Raw genomic sequence first — 23,620 nt, 5'->3', positions numbered from 1 at the left:
CATTGTGCACTATAGATGATAATTCTACCTATATTAATTTACCTATTTTGGTTTATTAAATACAATTATACATTTTTGTTATTTAAACTATAAATATCATGAAATTATGGTTTTTCTCTCAAAGTGACACACCATCCGAGTTATGCTCGTTTTTTTTGGCGAATTTTGACATACCAAGCTCAAAAGGTTGCCTATCACTGGCCTAGATTCATGCTAAAGCACCAGCAATTTTACTTGCCATTGCTTTTGCACCACAGTTGTTCCAGAATAAAATATGAGTTTCAAAGAAGCAATAGAATATTTATAATTATTTAGAATATTTCAGTACCACTGTGATTTGTTCCCAAGCATTCACATAAAAGAAGATATTCTCTGATGGCTATTTAAGGCTGATACAGGACAAATAAAAGTAGATAAGAGCAAGTTCAATGACATTCTGTTGATTCTTCCATTTACAAAAGTACAATTCTGTTTGTCTTCTCAGTCTTCCTTTTCTTTGGATGCCCCTCTTTCCCAGAAGTCAGAATATTAATAATGAATTGTTGGTATTTTTATTTGTCTATTTCTTTAATAATTCCTGACTCCAAATCCACTCTATCCACAATGCTTCCTCTACTTAATTTCTAAAGTGGATTAGTTGAATATAGATTTTTGCCCCCAAATCCACAACTCACCTGATTATATTGATTTTAACTCTAATTGTTAAGACCTCAGCCTAAGGTCTAAAGTTCTTCACAAGAATGAATGAAACAAAGTGGCATCATTCAAAGAATGCAAGAGTTTCTGAACCTAAAAGATGAAATAAGTTTTTGGGTCAAGTGAACCAAATGAATACCTTTTGTAAAATACAAAAGGTTAGTAGGAACTTAATGCTAATCAGCAGAAACATAAAAAAGTTTCCTCTGGGTGCATGAACAGCACTCTAAGGAATCTGTGTTAATTTCCTTACCTACAGAGAGATTTTTAGTAAAAATCCGACTACAGAGAATTTGTTTTTTAGATAAATCAGAGGCCAGACACGTGAAGAATCATCTCTAAAAGGTTTTAAACTTTTTCTCTTAAACTATTCATTTAAAATTTATAACGAAAAGAGCAACTTTGGTTTCTTGCCATTGAATTTTGCTCAAAGTTGCAAGCATTATTGAAAGCTTTAGGTATCATATTTAATATCTATTTAACAAGAGGAAAAGAATATAAAGTCTGAGAGTCCAGGGATGATTTTCTGACAGAAACTGGGCAATTTAGTGCAAGGAATATTTTGAGTTTGGGCTTTTTTTGATGTGTAACAAACACAATTTAGAAGCCAGAAGAGACTACTGGGGCCCACATGGCGGCTAAGCAACGCACCAATCACAGCGCAGCCCCGCCCTATATATACCCCTGGTCGAGGCCGTTCCTTTCTAGTTCGCACAAGTTTGGTTTCTTGTGTGTCTATTTGTTCACCTTGTCTGATATGTCTGAAACAGCGCCTGCTGCTTCGGCTGAGCCTAACGCTACTGCTGTCACTGCGCCGGCCCCACCGCCCGTAGAGAAGGCACCGACGAAGAAGGCCAAAAAAGCAGGGCGGCCTAAGGCTGTAGGTCCCCCTGTGTCAGAGCTTATAACCAACGCGGTGGCCGCATCTACTGAGCGTAATGGGGTATCCCTTGCGGCCCTCAAGAAGATCCTGGCTGCCAGCGGCTACGATGTAGAGAAGAACAACAGTCGGATCAAGCTGGGCTTGAAGAGTTTGGTGAGCAAGGGCACTTTGGTGCAGACCAAAGGCACCGGAGCTTCTGGCTCCTTCAGGCTCAACAAGAAAGTGTCTCCAGGCGAAACCAAGAGCAAGGCCAAAAAGTCGCCTTCGGTTAAGGCTAAGAAGCCGGCTCCTAAGAAGCCGAAAAGAGCTCCTGGTTCGGTAACTGTCAAAAGCGTGAAAACTCCGAAAAAAGCAAAGAAGCCGGCGGTGGTGGGACCCAAGAAAGCAGCTAAGAGTCCCAAAACCAGTAAAGCCGGCAAGCCGAAGAAAGTGGTAAAGAGTCCAGCCAAGGCCAAGGCAGTTAAGCCTAAGGCTAAGGTTGCCAAGTCAAAGGCTGTTAAGCCCAAGAAAGTATTGCCCAAGAAGAAATAAATTAGCTGTTGTCTTAATTCTCTTAAAGAAACCCCCCAAAGGCTCTTTTAAGAGCCACCCCCAGAATCTTTGGGAGAGCTGCTTAACACTTGTTGGGAATGAGAAACATACTGGGAAAGTAGTCTGAGCACCTACATGTTTAATAGCACTATCTAGGTTGCTTTTTCCTGACATTTCCTATCTGGTCTACAAGACAGGGTAAATAACTTGACTTTTGTTGTGTGAAGTACGAGTAACTGGAAGCATGTTACTTGGATTTATTTTTGTTCTGAATCTTGCAAGTCCTTAACACTATAGTCGACTCGTTATGATTAACATCTAACTCAACTTGGCCAAATGTCCTTGGGATGATGCAGACTTCAGGAGCAAATTTAATGTTCCTTTAATACGGAAATGAAAATGAAATTTAAAATTAGTTTCCAGCCTAGACAAGCTAATGGATGTCACCTCTGGTCATTAGCTAAGAAGTGCCAGTTGTGATTTTTTTAGTTGTTGGAAGACTTGTATTTCCAGAAATATCAGGAATCTGGCTTTATTTTTCATTTACTCAGCTCAGGATTGGTGTGTGCTAAGATGAAAAATAAAGCAATTTCAAATTAATGAGGAAATAAGCAAAAGTTTGCGTGTGGGACAATTTGGGAGTGGCATCAACACTATAGTATAATCATGGTTATAAGAGAGTTTAGTCACTATCTAGTAGCCCAGACCCATTTTACAAGTTAACCCACATTCAGTTCAAATATTTATTGAGAATGTGCTACATTTGCTGGGGGGAGGGAGAGAAAAGAGATACAGAGTTCACTTTTCTGTTTTTTTAGCCAATATAATTTTTATTGTTTAAATTTTCACTAATGATTTTTCTGAATAGAGTTGCTTAGTTGTAATTATATAATTTCTCAGTGTGTAGGTAAATTCTCATATATTTTATATATTGGTAATTATTTGAAATGAACTTTTTCTGTCTCTCCTTAGTTGGTAATTTGCAAAAGTATGATGATTTATGAGTTTATATCTTGCTACTTAATTGAAGATATTAAGTTAAGGTTCTAGGGATTTCTAAATAAACTATTGTTATTGCAAAAAATAACATTTGTTTTCTCTTTGTGTTTATTTTGTCATTTTCTTTTTTCCATGTTACTTTTATGGCTAGCTAGCATATCTAGGTCTATGTTAAATTATAGTGGTGACTATAGACATCCCTGCTTTACCCCTGATCTTACCTGAAATAGCTCTATTGTTTTCCTTTACATTTAATATTAACTCTTTGTTTTAGATAGATATGTTTGCCATGCTATGTGGTAAGACTGGGTTCCCTCACAAAGAATTCCTTGAACCAGTTAAATCACAAGCCCAGATTCCTCCGAAGAGCAATAATAAAATGAATGTCTTCAAATGTCTATACACATCTTACAGACTTCATTTGTCAATTATAAAATTTGAAGTTTTTTTGGTTTGTTTTAACATGGTATATTTCATTTATAGTTTTCCTAATATTGAACCTATATTCCTGGTATAAAGTCAATGTTGTCATAGTATAAAATCTGTAATACAATATGATATATAATACTTATGACAGGGGTTTGTAAGCTGGGATAGATGATCTTGCTTTAAAAAATATTTTGATAATGTCAATGTGACTGATTTCCATTTTGCAAAATTTTATGCATTATATTTTATTAATTTAAAAACATTCTGAGAAGAGAACCATAGGTTTCACCATAATGGCAATGGAGTCCACAACACAAAAAAATGTAAGAAACTCTGTTCTTTAATATTTTTTCTCTCTGCTTTATCTCTCCCTTGTTAAAATACTAAGACCACATTTATTTCATGAAAGGATTTTGGGCTCCTTTTACTTTTTTTTTGCAATTAATTTTATGTAGTATTGGAATTGTTACTTTAATGTTTGATAAAAATTCATTTGTAAATCAAAGTAGTCCTGGGTGATTTTTCCTTTATGACTCATTCAATTCTTTTTTGTTTGTTTGTTTGAGTTATTTAGATTCTTTTTTCTTTTTCTATTATTCTAGGTATTTTATATTTTTATAAATATTCATTAACTTCATTTAGCCAGTTATGTTGGCATATTTGCCATTTGAAATTTCTAAAGTAATTTTGTTTTCCTTTTTTCTGATGAGATTAGTTTTTAATCTAATATCTAGTTTTAGTTATACAATCAAAGTTGTGACCCTGGGCAAGTCACTTGACCCCCATTGCCTAACCCTTACCACTCTTCTGCCTTGTTTCATTTTACATTTTTTTTTAAGGGACATGTAAAATGAAACAATTTTTTTTTTCTTATAAAACCCTTACCTTCCATCTTGGAGTCAATACTGTGTATTGGCTCCAAGGCAGAAGAGTGTAGGCAAAGGCAAGGCAAAGGGTAGGCAATGGGGGTTAAGTGACTTGCCCAGGGTCACTCTGTTGGGAAGTGTCTGAGGTCAGATTTGAACCTAGGACCTCCCATCTCTAGGCCTGGCTCTCAATCCACTGAGCTACCCAGCTTCCCCCTCATTTTACATTTTTTTAAAGTACAACTTTAAAAAAAATTATTTGTTTGTTAGTTACATTAAGGTTGTAAGTTATCTTCCTCCATCCTTTCCACACTAGAGAAAGCATAATTTGACCAAAAAAAAATTTAAAATATGTATATATAAAACTACGCCATGCATGTTTAGATTTATCAGTTCTTTCTCTGGGGACAGATGCACAGTTATTTTTTAAAAAAATTGCTGTTGCTATATTATAACAATTTTAGTTTTTTCATAATTTCATGTAGGTCTTTTCATGGTCTTCTTTTTTATATTAACCTGTTCATCATATAGCAGTATTCCATCAAAATCATGTGCCACAACTTATTTAGCCATTGCCCAATTGATAGGTATCTCCCAATTTCTAATTCTTTGCCACCTCTTTTTCCTTGATCACTTTGGGAAACAGACCTAATAGTGGTATTGCTAGTGTAAGGGTTATACACAGTTTTAAAACTCTTTGGGCATAGTTCCAGATTGCTCTCCAAAATGGTTCCATCAGTTCACAGTTCCACCAAAGTACATGTTCTTTTGTTGATGAGACTGTTTAAGGATAAAACTTCCCCCATAAGAACCCTTGCTTTGACTGAATTTAAAAATTTCCTCCTTGTTGTTTTATTTGATGAAACAATTAGCTTCCATTTACATTTGCTAGCTGACATAATAGAGTGCTAGACCTGGAATGAGGAAGACTTCACTTGAAATATAAGATCACACTTACTAACTACTATTTTCTGTTCCTATTAATTAATCTACAGAGCTCTAAAGAATCTCCTTCTACAAGTCTTTTCAGGTTCTTAACTTTTAAAAATTTATTTTCTAGTAGGATTCTTTTAGCTCTGAAAGGGTGTATGATAAAGTTCTCAATTATTATGCATCTTTTATCTATCTCCCTCCTAAGAGGGGATAATTATCCTTATGCCTTTTAATAATTTCAGCAGTGAGGAAGAGGATGTTTCTTTCCCCTACCCTACCTTCGAAAAAGAAAATAAGCATTTATTTAGTATTTACTATTTAACAGGCATTGTTAAGTGCTTTTGCAAATAATATCTCATTTGATCTTCCCAACAACCCTTCATAGTAGGTGGTACTTATAATTGAGGAAAACAAGGCAAATAGAGCTTAAATGATTTGCCTAGACTAGAGTCTTACAGTTAGCAAGTGCCTGAGGTCAGATTTGACCTTAGGTGATTCATATTTTTAAGGCCAGCACTTTGTCCACTGTGCCCCCAGCTGCCTCAGTGGTGTCTTGTAGTAGAGCAACTTATCCATTGGAAACATCATGCCCAATAGAGAGTAAATCTAGGAAGTTTAGAAGAAGAGTTAAATTGAGCTATGGAGAGGAGTAAGCTCAGGGAATTTAGCAGTTGATAAACTGCACTAAGGAAGAGAAATATATAGATACCATGGGAAGAGAAGTAGCCTCTGTAGTAATTGAATTGTGAGTTGCTTTGGCCATGTATATGCTTCTCTATACTCAAAGTGTTTGTCCATTCTTCCCACTGCTGCTCTCCTTTTAGGAGAGTGCGCCCCACGTTAGTAAGGGAGATATTTTCTGGTTACTGCTCTTCTCAGGCCATTTTAGTAAAGGCCTTTTCTTAGCCCTAATTCTATCCTCTAGCTAACTATTAAAAATAAATGAATCAGTGAAGATTCATGGGCTGTAATATTAGGAGTGTGGTTCCACAGAGCCCCTTGAATCTAGGGACTTAATTTTCTGGAGGACTCTACCAGTGAAAGTTGAAAGGGGTAAGTCCAAAGGGGATACCATCAATAAATTATCTTCTAGAGACTTTCTTGTTTCCTTTGCAATGTAACTCCCAAAATTAGAAATGTGATTTTTAAAAGATCTTTAGGATTTAACTAGACAGCCAGTTCTTCTTTATCCTACCTTTTACCCGTTTCAAGAAATGCATATTGAATTTTGGTGGCAGTGGTGGAGAAAGGATAGATAAAATAACGGTGATAACACAGGGAACTTCAATAAACAGCCCCCAAACCTCTACAGCTTCTTCTTGCCTACATTTTCCCCTTGATTTTGGTTTTGGGTTTATATAGAAGGAAATAGGGGAATGGGAAGGTGGAAGTTTTTTTTTTCTAAAATTACATATCTGGATTTTCTGCATCTGGATTTTTTCTACTTCAGCTGTATTGCTCTCAGTCTTTCCATTTTACTATATTATATTTCGTCAGAAATACACAATTGTTTATAGTAATTATAAGAAATTCCAGTATTCAAATTACATTTGAGTCATATACATTTGAGAAAAATCACAAATATATTTTCACATTATTCAGTTTGACACAAATGTATTTATTTCTAAAAATTAGTTAATTAAGAATATTTTTCCATGGTCACATATTTCATGTTCTTTCCCTCTCCACTTCCCCCTCCCTGAGCTGATGAGCAATTGGACTAGATTATGCGTATATCATTATTCAAAGTTTGTTTCCATATTATTAATATTTGCAAATAGAGTGATCATTTAAAGTCAAAATCCTCAATCATATACCCCTTGAATCATGTGATCAATCATATGTTTTTCTTCTGCATTTCTACTTCCACAGTTCTTTTTCTGGATGTGGATAGCATTCTTCCTCAGGATTGTCCTGGATCATTGCATTGCTACTTGGCACAAATTTAAAGCACTTTAAAAAGTTTACAGCTCTTTCCAAATCTTTCTTCTTGTATTCAATCTTCTTTTCTAGTCCTGCTTCTAGCCATCAGGAGATAAATGGAATGGTAGAAACCCCTAGTAGTATGCATAGAATCTACAAAATCCAGAATTAAATAGTAGGAATTTGTCAGTTTGTCTTATCGAAAGATGTTGAAGATCAGAACCCACTGGAGATTAACCAATTCATTAAATTTCTAACATTTAAGGGCACAAACATTTCTTTTTTTCCTAATTATATGTTCACTACATAACTTTCACCTAAAAAATTTAGGTTCCCACATAGTCTTTATCACAAAGAGGGAGTGTCCATTGCAAATGACCAGTATGAGTTACTTCAAATTCAACAAAAATTTAGCTACTGTGTGCAAGGTATTGTGCTAAGTGTTTCTGATACAAAGACGAAAACAAAATATAGTCTGTTCTCAAGGAGTATACATTTTTAATAAGGTAATAGAAGATGTATACAGTTACGTAAATACAAAACATATAAAAATAATTTCAAGAAAATGAGAATATTATACAACTAGATGAATCAGGAAAGGGTTCATATATGAGGTGGCATATTTAAATGCGCTTGATTGGATGTTAGGACCTATTTGATGCAGAATTGATGAGGGAGTGCATTCTAGATATGGGGACACAACCTGTGTGAAGGCACCTGGGTGGCAGCATGATGACATGTACATTTATTTACCTGATCAATTTGACTGGAATGGAGAGAGTCTGAAGGAATGAAATATGAAAGAAGATGAGACATGATAAGTGAGAATCATTTGTGAAGGTAAATTAATAAGTGATCAGCTCTTTTGAGATTGAATAGATTGCCCAGAAAGTTACTGTTTAGTGCCATACACAATGGCAACTCTGTCAAGATCCAGAAACTCTATGAAACTGATGTATTATCATATTAACTTCAATTCTCAGGTTTAAATCTAAGCAACATCCAAATGTATCTTCAGGTATCTGCCATTGAGGAATAATATGAAGTCCAATATTGTTCAGAAGAGATTTTGAAACTCAGAGTCTGAATTCTTTGATGTCCATAAGGAGTAGAAGGTGGCAGAATAGGGTGATGGGTACATGGCATGGATATCACATTTCAGGGCTCTTTAAACCACTGGGATTATAGAAGGGAAACCGGCAGTTGGGGATCAGCAGAATATCTGACTCTTACTATTTCTCCTTCAGCTGGGTCAAATTACTGTAAAGAAATTCATCATAGGAAAAGAGTTTGATTTACTTCCTATTATTTTCAATATTATGACTCCTATCTTCATCCTACAATCACTCCAGGTCTACATAGCAGCTCTCTTAAAACTGGTAAAGTGATGACTTTGGAGAGTTAATTTGGTGGTATGTGGGATAGTTTTTAATGAAACTGGAATTAAGGAAGTTAGGAGGTTACTGCAGTAATCCACATACACAGTGATGTGACCCTGGTGGTGGCAATGGGAATGGAGGAAAATAATTTAAGCTTAGAGACATTAGAAAGAAAAAATAAGACTAGGCAACAAACTGGATAGATAAAGAAGAGTGAGAAGGCAAAGATGACTCCAGTTAGTGAGTCTGAATTACTATGAAAATGTTGGTGCCATTGAAAAAAAAACCCAGAAAAGTGAATTAAAGAAGCATTAGATATCTTAAATCTAAAACATAGATATCTTAAATCATATTGCAATACCTACAGAAACATCCCATAGACATTTAGAGATTCCAGATGGCAATAGTCAATCAATGGTCAAGGATAGAAATATAGATTAGGGTTCAGCATAGAGAGAAAATGGTCTACCTAAGCATGGGCTACAGTGCATAAAGTATTATTAGAAGGCTTTGGAAAAATGAACTTGGTAGACTTGAAAAACTTATTTTGAACAGTATCCTGCACTCGTGAAACACTTCTTGCCCCCAAACTATGATGGGGTAGTTAGGTGGCCTATAGTGGATAGAGCAGAGAGCTTAGAGTTAGGAAGATTTGAATTCCAATCTAGTCTTAGAAGCTTACTACCTATGTGATCCTATGCAAGTCACTTAACCTCTCTTAACCTCAGTTTGCTCATCTATAAAATGGGGATAATAATAGAACCTATTTCACAGGATTGTTATAAGGATCAAATGAGATGATAACTTTAAAGGGCTTAGAATAGTGCACACACTATATAAATTTTATCTATTATTACTTATTATTCTTATATAATAGATAATAGGTAAGTACTGATTGTAATTTCCCTCTCCCCTCAGAAGAATAAGTTCTGAAGTCTGTTTAGAAAAAAAAAAGTGATATGTGCTATCTTTCCTTGGGCTCACTCACCTTTATTCTGGATATAGTTCCTTCTCAGTCCTCCTGTGGAGAGAAGAAACTTTATGATGAGGGATAGGAAAATAAAGAGTTATAGTTAATTCTTTCCTTAATTTTAACCTAATTTTCCTGTTTTGGGTTCTTTGGTCCTATGGGCCATCACCATATTCAAATTCTGGTGGAAACATATTTTCCTTCTCATTTTTGGGCAAATGTCCTACGAAATCCCATGGAAAGCTAGGAAGGATGATTTTGGAGGGGTATATGGCCCCACCCAGACTCATCTCCAGGGACAAGTTAGGAATAAGCTGCTTGGATCAAGGGGCAAAGTGTCAAGGCACTAGGGGAATGATCAAATGCAAAACTATTTCTTATAATAAATGTACAAAAATAAGTGAATAAATAAAACTTTTTACAGAAGAGGGTAACATTTCAGTGAATCTAAAAATAGAAATCATTCTTTCCATTCTTTCCATTAAAAAAAGAGAGAGATAGAAAAAGAAAAAAAGTATTTCCTACTTTTGAGGAGCTCACATAACATAAGATAACATAGGAGTTTTCAGCTGCAAATTAGAAAGTCCCCATGATCCTTAGGGAGGAAGGGCAAAGCTGATAGTAATGCATCTTATTTAGTGCCGTTTCCATTGATAAATCATGCCCATTTCTGATGTTGAAAACACCTGACAATTCTAAGTGAGTATGTCTTAGGGGCTATTGTAATCACATAGGCAAAATTCTCTTTTCTCTTTCCCACTTACTTGACACCTTCCTTTTTTTCCAGATGATCACAGCTATGGTGGTAATGATGATGCTAACGATGATCCCAGTGGTAATCCCAGTAGCCAGGGTGACAGTCAGTGGATGATGTTCTGAAATAGGATAGGAAGGTTAGGGGTTGTGTTAGGAGCCAAGACTATAAAATAAAAATAGTAACTCTTCGAGAACGATATGGATTATGAGCCCTGCTTGGGCGGGGGCATAGTTGCAAAACCTCCTCCAGACTTTCCACATAACTGCGTGTTCTTTTTCCATGTTCCTGCCTCGTAACTACTTGTCCCTTTCTCTCTTCATCCCGACCGCCAGCCCCCTCACCCTGAACGTATATATTCTTGCCCTATACCAGCAATAAATGGGCCATGTTCCATTAGACTTCCTTGTCTTCTTGCGTGCATGGTTCCCCTCCCTCCCCCTATGGTCTCTCAGGTGGCTGTTTCACGGACCCCCCACAGTTGTAACCGGCTGGTTCCGGAAAAGTGGCGCCCAACGTGTGGGGCATGGAGAAAACAGCTTACTGGACAACTGAGGAGCACACTTCGCGGCCGCGAACTAAAGTAACGGGTAGAGGTTGACCGGACAACCTTGAGGAGGCAGGGTAAGTTGTCCCATCACCATAGGCATTAAACTGAGAGGAGTCGGATCTGGGTAATGTGTGTGTGTGTGTGTGTGTGTGTGTGTGTGTGTGTGTGTGTGTGTGGAAAGAGATTCTGTGTGGAGATAGTCTGCGATTTGCATACTGTGTAGTAGGGTGCCTGCCTGAAGGCAAGATCCTGACGGGGGATTATACTGTCCACCTAAGCACAAGCAACGGCAAGAACGTGGGGAAGTGCAAGTGTGTGAATGATGGGTAAGACACTCTCGAAGGAAGCGTTATTTGTTAAGGAGTTAAAAAGTAGTCTCAGGGAGAGAGGTATTAGAATTAAGAAAAAAATCTATTCCGGTTCTTTTGCTTTATAGAAACTAGTCTCACACCTCCTCAGCTGGCTGAGGATGCTATCTTGGAATCTAAAATTAAAACTGAAGAAATGAGCTCAATTGAGGAACAGAGTTTGCCCTTTAAAAAGAATGAGCGCCCCTCGTCTCTTTTAGACGAACTTATCAAAACCCCTCTCTTGAGGAACCCCTAGTCCCCACAAAAACAAAGCCACACCTTTATCCAGTTCTATATACAGACCCTCCTCAAGAAAGCACACTTAATCCTGCCTACCAAAAAGAATTGGAGGAGGAGGCAGCCCGTTACCATAACAATGGCCCCCTCGGGCAAAATTAAGCATTAGGGCACTGGGCCCTTCTTAGAAGAACACCAGAAAAAGCGTATTTTTCTCTAGGACTAAACGGCGAATTTAAAAGTGACCAGAAATTTTCCTCTCTGCCCCCCTTTTTAGAAGCGGCTGGCTACTTTGCTTCAGCTAGAAAAACCAGTTTTGTCATAGTTTTTTTTTCTCTTTCTCCCTTGGAAGGAGTCCAATCGGTAATAGCTACAGACAATGTAAAAAGTTTTAACAATTTTCACTTAGCTAAACCAGTCTTTCCAGTAATGTGGCATACCTGGAATTATTCAGGCAGGTATCAGAATCCCACTTCATAGAAAAATGAAAAAGCAAAAGTGTATTTATTTTAGGATACTTATTGAAGCATGAAGAAAGGTAATTAAGAAACAAAATTCATTATATGTCAGCTAGCTCCTTGTTAAGAATTAACCCTTTTTTGACTCATTCTTTTTCACAGAATTTTTTAGTCATGGAGATATGAATTGTAACAATTGATCTTTTGCCAGGATGAAAAGAAAAATCTAGCTTATATAATTTATGTTTTATATTTGTCAGAGTGTGTGTGATATGCCCGGGAAATGTGTCCTTGATCATTCTGTGTGTTATATGTTGTTTGTCCGTGATCACAATGGGAGGGTTATAGGTTGGAAAAAATAAATCTCTCTCTCTCTTCTTCATTCATTCCGGAGGAATGGAGAAGACAGACAGAAGCGTTAGAGAAATTCAGAAAATAACATCGTAATTTCTGAATGTCTTAAACTCTAAGATAAAATAATTGGTTAAAAGAAATCTTATTCTCTGCTCTTATTAAGGCAAGAGTTAAACAAACTAATCTGTCAAACATTTCTCCCTCCATTTCTCACTGGCCATGAGAAAGGGAACATAGAAATCAAAAGACAGAAAAAGGGACAAATTTGATCCCATCACTAAATTTTATCAACAGGTTAAGTACTAAGACATATATCTAATGAAAATTACAAAAGATTCTAAAAATGCAAAACTTATTCAGAGAGGAAGCAATGATTCTTAGTTGTGTTCAGAAGTATAGAAGTGCAGCTTAACTTTCTTAGCTAGCAAAAAAAATAAATAAAAACCATCAGTCTTGCTCAGTGCTTAACCAAGAGTGAAAAAGCTTCTTTAAACAACCATGAATTCAACCTAACATTAATTAAACTGATGTTAGTGAAAAATTTAACTTAAAGATTATTAGAACAATGCAATTGGCTTACATTTCAAAATTAGATCCCTTTAGATAGAGACTGGTCCATGAGAAAATTATTTGTTGAGAGCGAATCATTCACGCCACCCCAGTTCAGCAGGAAGTAGCTATGAGAAGCTAAAAATCGTCGCCCATTCTCCCCCAAACTCATGGACCTTTCTCTACCCATTAGAGTATATATTTGCTAAGGGACTGAATAGGTACTGATGGTATTGTGTAAATTTATTGACTACTAGTTAAAAATGGAATTTCTGTTAAATTTAAGAATGCACGAAACTTATATTGAAAAAGCTATCTATTAGGATTTGCAGTGTAGGAATGATCAGACTTACCAAAAATGCTTATTGAACTGAATTTAGGGAAAACATATGAACATGTAAACTTGTTACTCTAAGATCTGTACCATCATATTAAGTAATAGGTAAAAATATAATTAACATTAGGGTTTCAAAATTTGGTAATTCAAAAATAATATTTTTGTATTAGGAATCTAGTATATTATGAATATAAAAAATTTGGACAGCATTGTAATTTATTAGGATATAAAATTATTTTAAAAGCATGTGCAATGTATTAGAAGAAATTCACGATCCAAGGAATAACATGCAATTTGTTTAAAGAAAAAAATATTATTATGGGTAAGAACAGACATGTAGAATAGCTTCATGTGAACAGACTCAGAGAGGTACAGTGACCAATCAAGTGTGACTTGCCAGTTTAGCTCTGTAAAGTGAAAAAATGAACAGGAAGCTAATAGCAACTTTATAACATCAATAATGATTGTGAAAAAATTCAGGTTTCCCTAATTCACCACAATTGGAGCATAAATTTAAAATAAAAAGGGAAACTGCAGATATTATAGAGAATAAAAGACAGTTAATACAAAGGAAATATGGTTTGGAAATTTATAAAAAGCAAATAACATATATTGTGATAACTTAAAATTAAGCCTTAGGACAAAAGGGTTCAGCAAAATTGTCATTGATATTAAGGATTGCTTTTTCTCAATTCCTCTTGATCCCTCCGATAGCCCTCGTTTTGCATTCTCCATTCCCATAGTCAATCACATAGGGCCTAACCCTTGATTTCAGTGGCGTGTACTTCCATAGGGAATGGCTAATATCCTACACTATGTCAAAAATTTGTTGCTCAATCTATTGACCCCATTAGGACTCATTATCCCTTAGCCTATCTCATTCATTACATGGATGATCTCCTCATTGCTGCCCCTTCCCCCTCATTGGCACAGACTATAGCCCAGGCTATCGTTAGCGCGCTCCAAGCCCGTGGCTTTAGCATTGCCCCAGATAAAATTCAAACTCAATATCCCTTCACCTTTTTTTAGGATTTCGACTTGAACCCGACCGGCTGTTTTCTAATAAAGTCGAGCTTAAACGCTCTTCTCTTAAGACTCTTAATGACTTTCAGAAGCTTCTAGGGGATATTAATTGGCTACGTCCCTACCTGCAACATTCTAAGGTAGACCTCCATCCTCTGGAGGATATCCTGCAAGGGGATGCTGACCCTTCCTCCCCTCGTTTTTTGACCCCGGCAGGTGAAGTTTCTCTCAAAAAGGTAGAACAGGCTATAGCCACCCAGAATATTGGATATTTCTCCCCAGAATTGTCCTTATACCTCCTTATTTTTCCCACTGAGTTTTCTCCCACTGGACTTCTTTGGCAAGATCCTTCTCCCCTCATTTGGATACATCTCCCCATGCACAATCGGAAGATTCTTGCCTCTTACCCCGATTTGATTGCCCGTATAGCTATGATAGGCATTCGCCTTTCCACACGCCATTTCGGCCGTCCCCCTGACCACATAGTATCCCCTTATAGCAGAGAACAGCTCGACTGGCTTAAATCTCAGAATGACAATTGGGCTATACTCATCTCCACGTTTCAGGGCATCTTAGACAATCACATGCCCAGTAACAAATTGCTACAGTTTTTCAATTTTACTCCCTTCATACTCACACGCCATACCCGATTCTCCCCCATTTCAGGGGCACCCACAATCTTTGTGGATGGTTCCAAAACTGGCCTTGCTGCCATAGTCATGAACAATCACCCTCGTTCTATCCGAACTCCTTATGAGTCTGCGCAGCTGGTGGAACTTTATGCTGCTTTAATAGTTTTTCATTCTCTGCCTGATACTCCATTCAATCTCTACTCGGATAGCAGATATGTTGTCCAATCCCTACTCCGACTTGAAATTGTTCCTGCGGTTCAGCCAACAACCGCTACCTTTTCTCTTTTTTTCCAACTCCAGCAGGCCATTCGATCACGGTCCTGTCCCTTTTTTGTGGGCCACATATGTGCCCACTCCGGCCTTCCAGGCCCCTTATCTTTTGGGAACGATCTTGCAGATCAACACACTCGCTTAATTGCCTTAGCATCTACGTCCACCCCTCCTGCCCTCTCGCCTGATCCTGTTTCCCTCGCTACAGAGGCACACAGGTTTCACCATCTCAACTCTCAATCCCTTCGCCTAGCCTACAAAATTTCCAGGGAACAGGCCAGGTCAATTGTGAAAAATTGTAAGAATTGTGTTACTCTCTTGCCTGAACCCCATTTGGGGATTAATCCCCGTGGCCTTCTTCCCGGCCATCTATGGCAAATGGACGTCACCCACGTCCCCTCTTTTGCTAAACTCAAGTATGTTCATGTTTCCATTGATACGTTTAGTGGCTTTCTTTTTGCATCTGCACAATCCGGGGAAGCCACTAAACATGTTATCAAACATACGTTTCTGGCTATGTCTATGATGGGGAAACCTCTCTCCATCAAAAGAGACAATGGCCCTGGCTATACCAGCCAAGCCTTTAAACAATTTTGTTCCCAATTAGGCATAAAACATGTTACAGGCATACCTTATAACCCACAAGGGCAAGGTATTGTCGAACGAGCAAACCAAACTCTTAAAAATACACTTTTTAAACTCAAGGCTCAAGAGACTCTTTACCCGTTAAATGGTAATCAGACTCTGCTTCTTGCTCATGCCCTCTTTGTTCTTAATTTCTTTACGCTGGATGCTGAAGGGCCTTCTGCTGCTGATCGCCACTGGCATCCGCATACTTCATCAAATTTGGCCACAGTCCTTTGGCGTGACCCCCTCACTGGCCTCTGGTGCGGCCCTGACCCTGTCCTTACCTGGGGAAAAGGTTCCGCCTGCATCTTTGATAAAACAGCGAATAATGTCCGTTGGGTTCCGTCTAGGCTGATCAAAACCTTTACCCCCGACACTAATCTTGATGGCCCAGGGCTTACCCCTGAGAAACCTTCTCTTCATTCCGCAGGAAGATGACTTCTCCTTGGAATTGCCTCCTCTACATCTTCCAGTTATTCCTTGCCTGTCACGGTCGGAGCCCTCACTTCCCTGCCAGACAAACCTGGGAAATCATTAACCCGATCAACCAAAGAATCCTTTCGCGGGTCACTTCACAGAACATGCCTCCTCTCACTTGGTTCCCCGAGCTTTTTATTGACTTTTGTCAGCTAGGAAACTCTTCTTCCTCCTCGTTTCACTACTGTTCACCTGCCATTCAACCTCCGCCCTGGACGAAAATGATACCTACATTCCCCATCTACGGTTGTCCAGGATTCTCCCAACCTGACTTTTGCGGTGGTCTTTCTGAAGGATACTGTGCCATCTGGGGGTGTGAGACTATCAGTACTGTACAATGGGTCCCAAAAAATCGGGATCTTATCCAAATTACGAGCGGACTTCGACCGCCTTCTTGTATTTTGAATAATCCCCCTAAGATCCCTAATTATAATCCCCTTAACATCTCTTTTACCAACACCGGGAAATTGGATTCCCGATGGACCGATGGCCTCACCTGGGGATTGCGCCTTTATAAGATAGGCCCAGATGATGTCGTTCTTATGACTATCCGCCTCCGAATCAAAACCATCACAGTTTCGGTTGGCCCTAATATTATTCTCACTGAGCGACAACCCCCATTCCCCCCACTTCCGCCAGTACGGTTCCCCTCTGTTACCCACACTCCCCTTGATAACTCCAGACCCCATTCAATCTCTGCCAAGTCTAGACCTCACCTGACCCCAAACCCAACCCCTTACCTCCCTCCTACTTCTACTTCTCAGCGTCTCCTCAACCTTATTTTTGGTGCAGTTACAGCCCTAGAAAAATCTCTCACCTCCCTTTCGGAGGTTGTTTTATAGAATAGACGGGGACTTGACCTTTTATTCCTAAAAGAGGGCGGGTTATGTGTTGCACTTAAAGAAGAATGCTGCTTTTACGCAGACCATATCGGTATTGCCCGAGAATCCATGGCAAAATTACGAGAGCGATTAGCTCAGAAGAAGAGGGAGGCCAAGGCACGAGAAGGATGGTTTAATACACTCCTTAAAAACTCTCCTTGGCTATCTACTCTGATCCCTACTATTATTACACCACTTCTCATTCTTATATTAGCTCTTACTTTTGGCCCTTGGGTTTTCCAACGTCTAACCAAATTCATTAAATCAAACGTCGACTCAGCCCTTGATAAGTTTCCTATGGTTCAATACCATCGTATTGAGATAACGGACGCGGAACAACCTCAGGATACTCGTTTACATTTTAACAGGGCGGTAACCCAATGACGGGAATAGCACAGGTCCTCGACCCTTGATGGTCGAGTAACTCCCCCTGTGTAGCCTAAGACAGGGGCCGTCGCTGCAAATATCATCTATGGATCAACTGGGAAACATAAGGTGCTTTGAGAAAAATGGTATAAGACTTGGAGGAAACAATGGTCAAAAGGAGCGCACTTAGTCATTATGCCCTTCATTTAAAAATAAAGAAAGGGGGAATTGTTAGGAGCCAAGACTATAAAATAAAAATAGTAACTCTTCGAGAACGATATGGATTATGAGCCCCGCTTGGGCGGGGGCATAGTTGCAAAACCTCCTCCAGACTTTCCACATAACTGCGTGTTCTTTTTCCATGTTCCTGCCTCGTAACTACTTGTCCCTTTCTCTCTTCATCCCGACCACCAGCCCCCTCACCCTGAACATATATATTCTTGCTCTATACCAGCAATAAACGGGCCATGTTCCATTAGACTTCCTTGTCTTCTTGCGTGCATGGTTCCCCTCCCTCTCCCTATGGTCTCTCAGGTGGCTGTTTCACGGACCCCCCACAGTTGTAACCGGCTGGTTCTGGAAAGGGTTGTTAGGGGTCCATGATTCCACCAGCCACCCACCAAAGAAGAATCCCTAGAATTCTTCTGGGTCCTACAGCCTAGACAAATAATCTCTTTTCTCTTCATATAGAAAGATTCCCTTTTTTCTGCATTCTTCATCCTGGTCCATACCCCAAGTCATAATGAGGGGCTGGTCTAGTCCTGGGTGCTCTACTTGGCAGGCATATCTCTGTTCTTCTCCTGGAGTAATAGCTACAGTCATCCAGATCTGGAAGGTTCCGTCTCCGCTAGGATGAATGTCTCCAAGCTCAGTTCCTTGGGTCAGTTGTTTTCCATCCCACAACCAGCTCAGTGTGATGTTCACTGGGGAGAAGTTTTGAGGTTGGCATCTCAGGGTGATAACACCTTCATCAGTGATGTGTCGGCTTACTCTCACCAATGGGGGCACTGAAAGTGTAGGTAAAAGGAAAAGGTAAGGAAGGAACTTCTCTCTACTGGTTCCTAGTGAGGCTGAAACTTTCAGTTCACCTCATCCTAGTGACTGGGATCATAGAGAGGGATAGGTTTCAAATAGACAATTCTCCGAACAGCAGATTAAAAAAAAAATCACCAAGTTTCAGTCCTTTAGAGTTGTATAAGCCTTATCTACAGGGAATCTGTCACATAGATTGACATAGGCTCACTAGTGGGAGCCACTGTCATATGCAGAATACTTACTTTGCAAGCATTATACCTTTCTTATTCAGGATTTCACTCCCAATCTCCAAGTATCTCTGTAGCTGCTTAGGGCAGTCCCTTTCTAGGTAAGCTCTATGTTGCTTTGCCTGGATCTTGTTCATCTCCCATTCCTGCTTTGTGGCCTGGGCTTCAGGCTGAACTGCTGTCCAGTTCATTGTATCTGGATGAAAGGTGAGATAGTCTTGACCATCATAGCCATATTTCCAGAAACTTCTGGTCTTGTTGTCTTCCACCAGAAATTCACAGCCAAGGATGACCTGTAATATGTGAGACCCTAACAATCCCCAATCCCCAAAGCAGTTATCAAAGATGTTGGGTTCTACTGCAAATGTCTCTCTAAACTTCAAAAACTTTTATATCAGCTATATATGTATAGATGCATATACGCATGCATCTATATGCATCTTAAATATAAGTCAGATATATGCATATACATATCACATATACATATGTGTGTGTAAATAGATAACATGTTCCAAGGAGAGCCTTCACATTCACACTAGGTATCAATACTGCAAAGAGATTCCTTTGCTTGATGACAAGAAAAAATAAGTATCGATATACCATAATCACTAATGTAAAACATTTCAAAACAAATGCCTTAATAATAAAGGATTAAAACAGCATTTTCTCTTATTTAAATAGAGAACCTCATTGAGAGAGAGGACAGAATCATGGAAGAGGAGCTTAGTTTGCCCTGTTCTATCTTTTTTACCTTTTTAGTGTAAATAATCCAAGACTTTCCTCCTTAATTTCCCAAATCTCTTTTTCCTATGTAAAACTGAAAAGGATGGCTCTGAGAAGGGGGAAAGGGAAAAAACTTACAGCTGAACCCCAAGTCCTAGTTTGAAATTTTTTTGAGGGCTACATCCTTATTCATGAAAAGCCTTATGTTATTTTTAATATATTTTTCCTTATGTTGTTTCCTGAACTCTGGAAGAGTGTATTTCTTGCCAGCTCCATTTCATAATTAATTTTAAGTTCTGCCTTTCTTAGTTGCCTAGAAGATGGAGGTTTCAAAGAAAACTGGGCTTTAAGAATAAAGCTTATGGTTCAGTTACTAAAATGTTTTTTAAAGGAAAGATTACTCTGTCCTTGACATATTTGAAGTATATAGAGCAGCTATGATACCTTGAAAGTAGGACATAACATTACTCTGATCTGTAAATGGTACAGGTCTCAGTTCTTTCTCACGTTTTCACTCATGTGATCCTAGACAATTTTATTTTACCTTTCCTATGTCTCAGTTTACTCATTTATAAATTGCATTATATGTTCTTTAAGAACCCTTCCAAAATTCTAATGTTTTATGATTCTGTCTATCCTTCCCAATTTGGGACAGCAACCTCTAGACTAGAATTCCAAAGACCTTCCATTCCTCTCCTGCCCTTCTGAGGGGTCTTAATTGGATATGAATGAGTACAAACTCATTTAAATCACTATATCTAAGCAGCCCTAGACCATGCTTCATATCTAATCCACCATGGGCATAGAATCACTATTCTCTTTCCAACTTTTGCTTTGGGAATAGTAATCAAATTAATATCATCAGGAGCAGCTGGGTGTCTCAGTGAATTGAGAGCCAGGTCAAGAGATGGGAAATCCTGGTTTCAATTCTGGTCTCAGACACTTCTTAGCTCTGTGACCCTGGGTAAGCCATTTAACTCCCATTGCCTAGCCCTTGCTGTTCTTCTGCTTTGGAACCAATACACCATATTGATTCTATGATGGAAGGTAAAGGTGAAGTGGTGCACTTCATAAACTGAGTCAGGACACCCAGAAGTTCAAATTAATGGAACCAATATTTATTTATTAATCTATTGATTAACAAATGAATCTACTGGCCAGGACAGACTTTCCTAGTGAAAGCTGCTCCGGACTGAAGTTACAATGCAGTTTTTATAGTGTGCAAGATACAAAGCAAACAATGTTCATTAATGAGAAATAACCTTGATGAGGCAAGCAAGCCTTATTGCCTAGAAGCCAGATTCGTCTTTAGTGTGGGCTACAGGACATTCCATTGTATATCTTATCCTATACTAGCTTCCTTATTAGTAAGGGAGTTACTTTTTCATGGTTACTGACCATATATGTTGCTTTGGTTCTGAGTTGACTGACCTTCACAGGAAAGCTCATATCTGATTTTTGCTTTCTCCGGGGAAAAGCAGGTTTTCTGATCAATGACTTAGTTTACCTCACTTCAAGGGTTTAAAAAAAAAATAATACTTCCTTTCCTGGCTGCCATTCCCCTATATGTGTAGTTTCTCCTCATTAGAATTTAAGTTCCTGGAGGGCAAGGGGATTTTCTCAGATTTATGTTTATATCCCTAGCACTAGAAAAGACCTGGCACATCACAGGACTTAATAAATGCTCATTTGTTTATTCTATATATAGTATTTGGAAGTCCCTTGGTGGCACAGTGGATGGAGTGGCAGGCCAGGAGCTAAGAAGGCTATTTTCCGAGTTCAAATCAGGCCTTGGATACACTCTACTATCTTTGCCAAGAAAACCTCAAAAAGGGTCACAAAAAGTTAGACATGACTGAAAAACAATGAAACAACAAATAAAAGACCATTTGTGCCTGTGTCAGCAGTTCAAAGCCAATAAAAAGGTCACTAATAATTATGACTACTTTGTGTTAATTGAGGGATATAAGCAGCACTATTCTTCCATCTACTATAGCTCCAAATTGTTCCCGAGGATACTGAAATAACAAGTTATGCCACTGATAAAGCACTTCAGATACTTACCCTGACCTCGACTGTGATTGTCCATTATAGTCCAAAGGTCAATAATGAACATGTGATCCCATCCCTTCAGGCTTTGAGTCATTCTCACCCAAAACTCATCTTCTTCCTTCTGTAGCCATGGGCCCCGGGGTTTTGCCTTTTGGCTCTCATGATCATAGCATACAAATAAATGCTCATCCACATAGCTGAGGGCAACAAATGAAGGGAGTCCCAAGTCAGGATGTGATGCCCCCATGAAGAGATATCGAAGAGAATGAGTCCCTGAAGATGACAAAAACACTGAGGCAGGCATTTAGCAGGGAAGGAGGGAACATACTAGCCTTGAATTAACTGCACTTCAGATTCTTTAACCAATGGGAAATCAATCTATAAATATCAACTGCTACTAAGAGGAATTCACTGGGACAAAATTTGAAGCAATGACTTCTTTCCAGAAACCACACATTCTAATTTGGGGATAAAGATGGAACAGTTTAGGATAGGGAAAGGAAGGAAAGAAAGAGACCTGTATACTCAGAATCACTGTTACAACTTTCAAAATGTTGTGTGACTTTGGACAAGTCCCTTAATCTCTCTAGCTCTCACTTTCCTCATCTGTAAAATGAAGGATCAAGACAAGATTGCCTGTAAAGACCATACTACTTTCAAATTAATGATCCTTTGCTTATATAAAACATTAGAGGGTTTTTTTTTTGCTTTTCCAGGATCAAATAAAATATATGAAAGCACTATGAAAATTTAATTTAAAATTATTAGTAGTAAAATGATTAGGGCAGTGATAGGAGAACAGAGTTGAGAAGGAAACAGTGATAGTTGCAGGATCCAGGGTGAGTAGGGAGTAGGAAGAAAATCAAATAGTACAGGAGAGTTTAAAGGAGTATTAGAGTATTAGTTGTCTTTCTCCTAGTCTCTCATGGCTCTTTGGAGAAAAGAGGTAGGAGTGAAGGAGAGAATGGAGGTAGGATTGAACCATTTCTTCACTCCTATCTACTTCCCATTGACCAACCCCATCTGCTAACCACTACCCTTAGACTCACGAGATGGTCCCTCCTGATGGACCATTGCCCTTAGGAGGGGCAAGAGAAGAGCCAGTTGAGGTAGTGTCCTCATTGCAACCCTGAGCCTGCTGGATATTTCCAAGTCACAGGAATGTCTCTCTGCCTTTCCTGCAAAGCTGGCCCCCAAATCTTAGTTTACGTGGCCTAATCTGAGAGGCCTAAAGTGTTTTATTCCAGGAGTAGGAGGACATTCCTTTTCAGAATGTCCCCCACCTCATATTTTGTTGAAATGGTCTGTACACTGAAGAAGATGGACTTTTTGTCCTGCTCCCAGAGGAAAATACAGGAGCTGTGTGTTTTATATACTATTGAACTTTGCCTGGCTTATCTTTGTGCTCTCTCTTGTGACCAACAGTACACATTTCTAAAGGCATTAACCAAAGCCTAGAACAAACACACACAGTGTGGATGAATAGGTATAAATCAAGCACATGGCCAGCATGTTTATTTGTAGGGAGATGACAACTCTTGATAGGGAAAACAGAGTAGGATAGGGGCAAGGCAAGCATCTTCAGGCAAAGCAGAAGAACCAGAAGGGCAGGTTTAAGGGACTACAGAATTCATTCATTCATTCAGAAATACTCATTGATTACCTACAGATATTTCACATTTGTAAAGTGAAGGGACTTTAAGTGGGGGATTTTTAAGTTTCCTTCCAGTGTGGGAAGCCAATAAGAGAATAGATAAAAATCTGAGACTTTTTGACACCTCTTATGATCCATACCTTTTCTTATTGGAAAAACATTATAGACTTATTGAAAAGCTTTGAGTCCTTAGCAGACCAGCAACTACTGAGTTAAAAATTTCTCTTCTTGATAATTAAGAAGCCTGAACTCTAAAAAATATAGTCAAGGCTGGACACAGACAAAAATAGAGATAAGACTGAAGCCAGACTATCTGACCAGGTGCAGACCTGTAAATTAATAAACATCTCCATGAAATATATTTCTGCTCCCAGAATTAACTCCTACTAATTGGTGGTTGGAATTTGGCCCTTGTCCTTGTACCTATATCTTTACTTTTTAGACTTTAATGGGTT

General features: G+C 38.6%; 2 protein-coding genes across 2 annotated transcripts; one reads left to right on the top strand and one right to left on the bottom strand.

Annotated features, from left to right (window-relative positions):
• Positions 1-1,450: 1,450 nt before the first annotated feature.
• Positions 1,451-2,110, top strand: LOC123243903 (histone H1.4-like). Its single transcript, XM_044672045.1, has one exon. It carries the CDS (start codon positions 1,454-1,456, stop codon positions 2,108-2,110), a length of 657 nt encoding a protein of 218 aa, XP_044527980.1. The 5' UTR covers positions 1,451-1,453.
• Positions 2,111-9,619: 7,509 nt separating this feature from the next.
• Positions 9,620-21,815, bottom strand: HFE (homeostatic iron regulator). Its single transcript, XM_044675208.1, has 5 exons — positions 21,524-21,815; positions 18,768-19,046; positions 18,206-18,481; positions 10,374-10,484; positions 9,620-9,660 (listed from the first exon to the last, which is right to left on the bottom strand). The coding sequence occupies exons 1-5, from the start codon at positions 21,813-21,815 to the stop codon at positions 9,620-9,622; spliced, it is 999 nt and encodes a 332-aa protein (XP_044531143.1).
• Positions 21,816-23,620: the final 1,805 nt, after the last annotated feature.

The sequence above is a fragment of the Gracilinanus agilis genome, chromosome 4 (assembly GCF_016433145.1).
Source record: "Gracilinanus agilis isolate LMUSP501 chromosome 4, AgileGrace, whole genome shotgun sequence".
Classification (NCBI taxonomy): Eukaryota; Metazoa; Chordata; class Mammalia; order Didelphimorphia; family Didelphidae; genus Gracilinanus; species Gracilinanus agilis.
Note: the sequence above shows the minus strand (reverse complement) of the source record. Positions and strands in the feature narration are given on the sequence as shown.